Source organism: Rutidosis leptorrhynchoides, chromosome 10 (genome assembly GCF_046630445.1).
Source record: "Rutidosis leptorrhynchoides isolate AG116_Rl617_1_P2 chromosome 10, CSIRO_AGI_Rlap_v1, whole genome shotgun sequence".
Classification (NCBI taxonomy): domain Eukaryota; kingdom Viridiplantae; phylum Streptophyta; class Magnoliopsida; order Asterales; family Asteraceae; genus Rutidosis; species Rutidosis leptorrhynchoides.
The window spans coordinates 23,313,112-23,315,659 of NC_092342.1; the positions used below are offsets into that span (position 1 = coordinate 23,313,112).

General features: G+C 35.7%; 1 protein-coding gene across 1 annotated transcript; it reads right to left on the reverse strand.

The window, feature by feature from the left end:
* Nucleotides 1-488: 488 nt before the first annotated feature.
* LOC139870109 (putative F-box protein At1g53370) lies at nucleotides 489-1,659 on the reverse strand. The gene is made up of 2 exons (XM_071857961.1): nucleotides 1,287-1,659; nucleotides 489-1,186 (listed from the first exon to the last, which is right to left on the reverse strand). The coding sequence occupies exons 1-2, from the start codon at nucleotides 1,657-1,659 to the stop codon at nucleotides 489-491; spliced, it is 1,071 nt and encodes a 356-aa protein (XP_071714062.1).
* Between the last annotated feature and the right edge of the window lie 889 nt (nucleotides 1,660-2,548).

Genomic DNA, 2,548 nt, shown 5'->3' on the forward strand with positions numbered 1-2,548 from the left:
ATATTCACTACATGCAGGTACATAAATTTACTATGGTAAAACTTCAATTGTTGGTGGAAAATAACATATAGGTTACCTGATGTTGTTTTGAATATAATTAGCTCAGCAAACTTTAATACTTTACTTTTAATATATCTATGTTTTGGTATCCAGATAGACCCACCCATCTCTACATCAAACTATCAGGTTTTAGAGAGAATATAATTCATGGTTTCATAAGGTTTTTACTAACACTGAATTTATTGAATTGAAGGTGCACATTATGACTTTTTCAATCCTTTATTCTGTTATGTTTGGATTAAATAAAGTAGAACATATACAACAGAAAAAGAAACATGAAGAAATCCAATCCAATATTGCATAATGAAAACTGTTGCCATACACACGAAACAATTTACTAATTCTTTTCCATATCTATAAGAATCTGAAGAGTGATAACAATCTAAACAAAGTTGCAACTTTTACCAATAATAACTTTATTCTCCACTTCATGAATCAAGCAAAACTAGTGTTACAATGTATGATTTCGCTATGGAAGAATAATCACAACAAGAATTCCCAATATCACTGATTTCTCCTGACTCGGGTTCAAAAACAACTAGCTTCTTAGTTTTAATAATAGGTTCACCGGGTTTCCTAAAGTCATGTACTCTATGTATTCGTAAAGATTCAATTGGTGACTTGATAACGAATAACTTTGTAAATGAGTTTGGAACCCCATGCTCCATCCTCCATACTGAATGTTCTTCATAATATCCATCTTTGGGTTGAAGCACAACAAGTGATGTCCCTAACTTAGATATACTCAAGTAGCCGTAGCAACCGTATGCATCACCCGCATATTCTTCTTTCAAACCGTCACAAAGGTCTATTTCTGAAAATTCTTCAGTTGTCATATCAAATGAGAGTATTAAGTTCTTATTTTGGTAAGTTTCACCGGTAACAGTCCTATCGAAGGCATACAAATAGATACACTTATCTACACATACATGGTTCCGGTCCAAATCAATGGATTTACGAGGCACATTCGTAGATAAACTCCTCCTCCAAGACCCCAAACTTAAACTAAAAATCTCAACTTGCGGGGTGCGATTTTTAATAGATGGCGATCGTGAAATAAAAGTAATTTTGACAAGTTTAGGGACACTAGTACGAGGACTGACCCCAAAACCAAAACGCATCGGAACTTCATATCGTTTTCGTCACCAGGGACAACGACAGGAACCGATTTTTGAATCGTAGGATTCCATAGAACAAATGTCTTCGCATCATCCCGACCTTGATACCAGTAAGGAAAATCACCGAAATCGACGCACAAGCAAGCACACCTTGAGAGCTACCCAATATACTTGGATTCTTACCGAGTAGTCGTCTAATATTCGATGGAACAATTAAGCGAATCTTATCTCTGGGAAAACTACCATCATCCACAATCGAAACATATTTTGTTTTGGTTGGATTTATGGATGAACTGTACCTTACAAGAACACGATGATGCTGCAGCTGATCGTTGTTGAAGTGATAATTAGCGATGAACTCCGAGCTATCGATTAATGACTTCCATGATTTTGAAACTGATCTAAATTGAATCAATGGTTTGACAGGAAGCTTTTTGATGATTTCGATTTGAATTTCGAGAGGTAGGTAGTAGTCAGACATTATGATTCGTGTGTTAGATGCGGTGTTTGATTGTGGGGAAAGTTAAGGGTTTGAATTAGGGATTTTATTTATACGGCGAAATCAGATATTAGGAGCGACTACGAGTACTTAATAAATGGACTGATCCTAAAGAATTTGGTATTTTGGCCCATATAAGAATTTGGCACATATAAGTTTTATGTGAACCTATATAATATTTCTTTTTTCTATATTAAAATAACGAAAATTATATAACTGGGCGCTTCATCAAAAGATAAAAGATACAACTTACGATACAAACAACACGTTCAGGCTCGAGAATAGTATAACAACCCGAGATAAAGCTAACTACAATCGAGCTAAGTCAAAACCGGATAACAAAATATCGCGGGCTACAAAAAACAAACGAAACACTACTGAAACAACTTTAAACATGATCTTTGTAGTGAACCCAGTGGCGGATTTGTGTAGGTGTAAACGGGGTCATCCGCCCCCAATGCAATTTTAGTGTAAATAGATGGCAAACTCCTCCCTTCTCCAAGACCCCGAACTTCAACTAAAAAACTCAACTTGTGGGGTCTGATATTCAATAGATGGCAAACTTGAAATATAAATAAGACATTGAAATGGTCCATGTGGTTTGTACCAAAATGATGGTTTCGTCCCTATGTTTTTTATGGATTGGTCCCAGTGGTTTGGAAAAGTTGTTGATTTAGTCCCTCTGATCGACGACCGTCAAAAAACTCTGTTAACTCTAGTCATGTGTCAGACATATGAGGGTATTTTTTCTATCCTTCATTGACATGTTTGTTGAAATGGTCTTTGTGGTTTGTATCAAAATTGTTGAAATCGTCCATGTGGTTTGTAACAAAATTGCTTCTTTCTTTTTTAAGTCGCTCATTCAAAATCC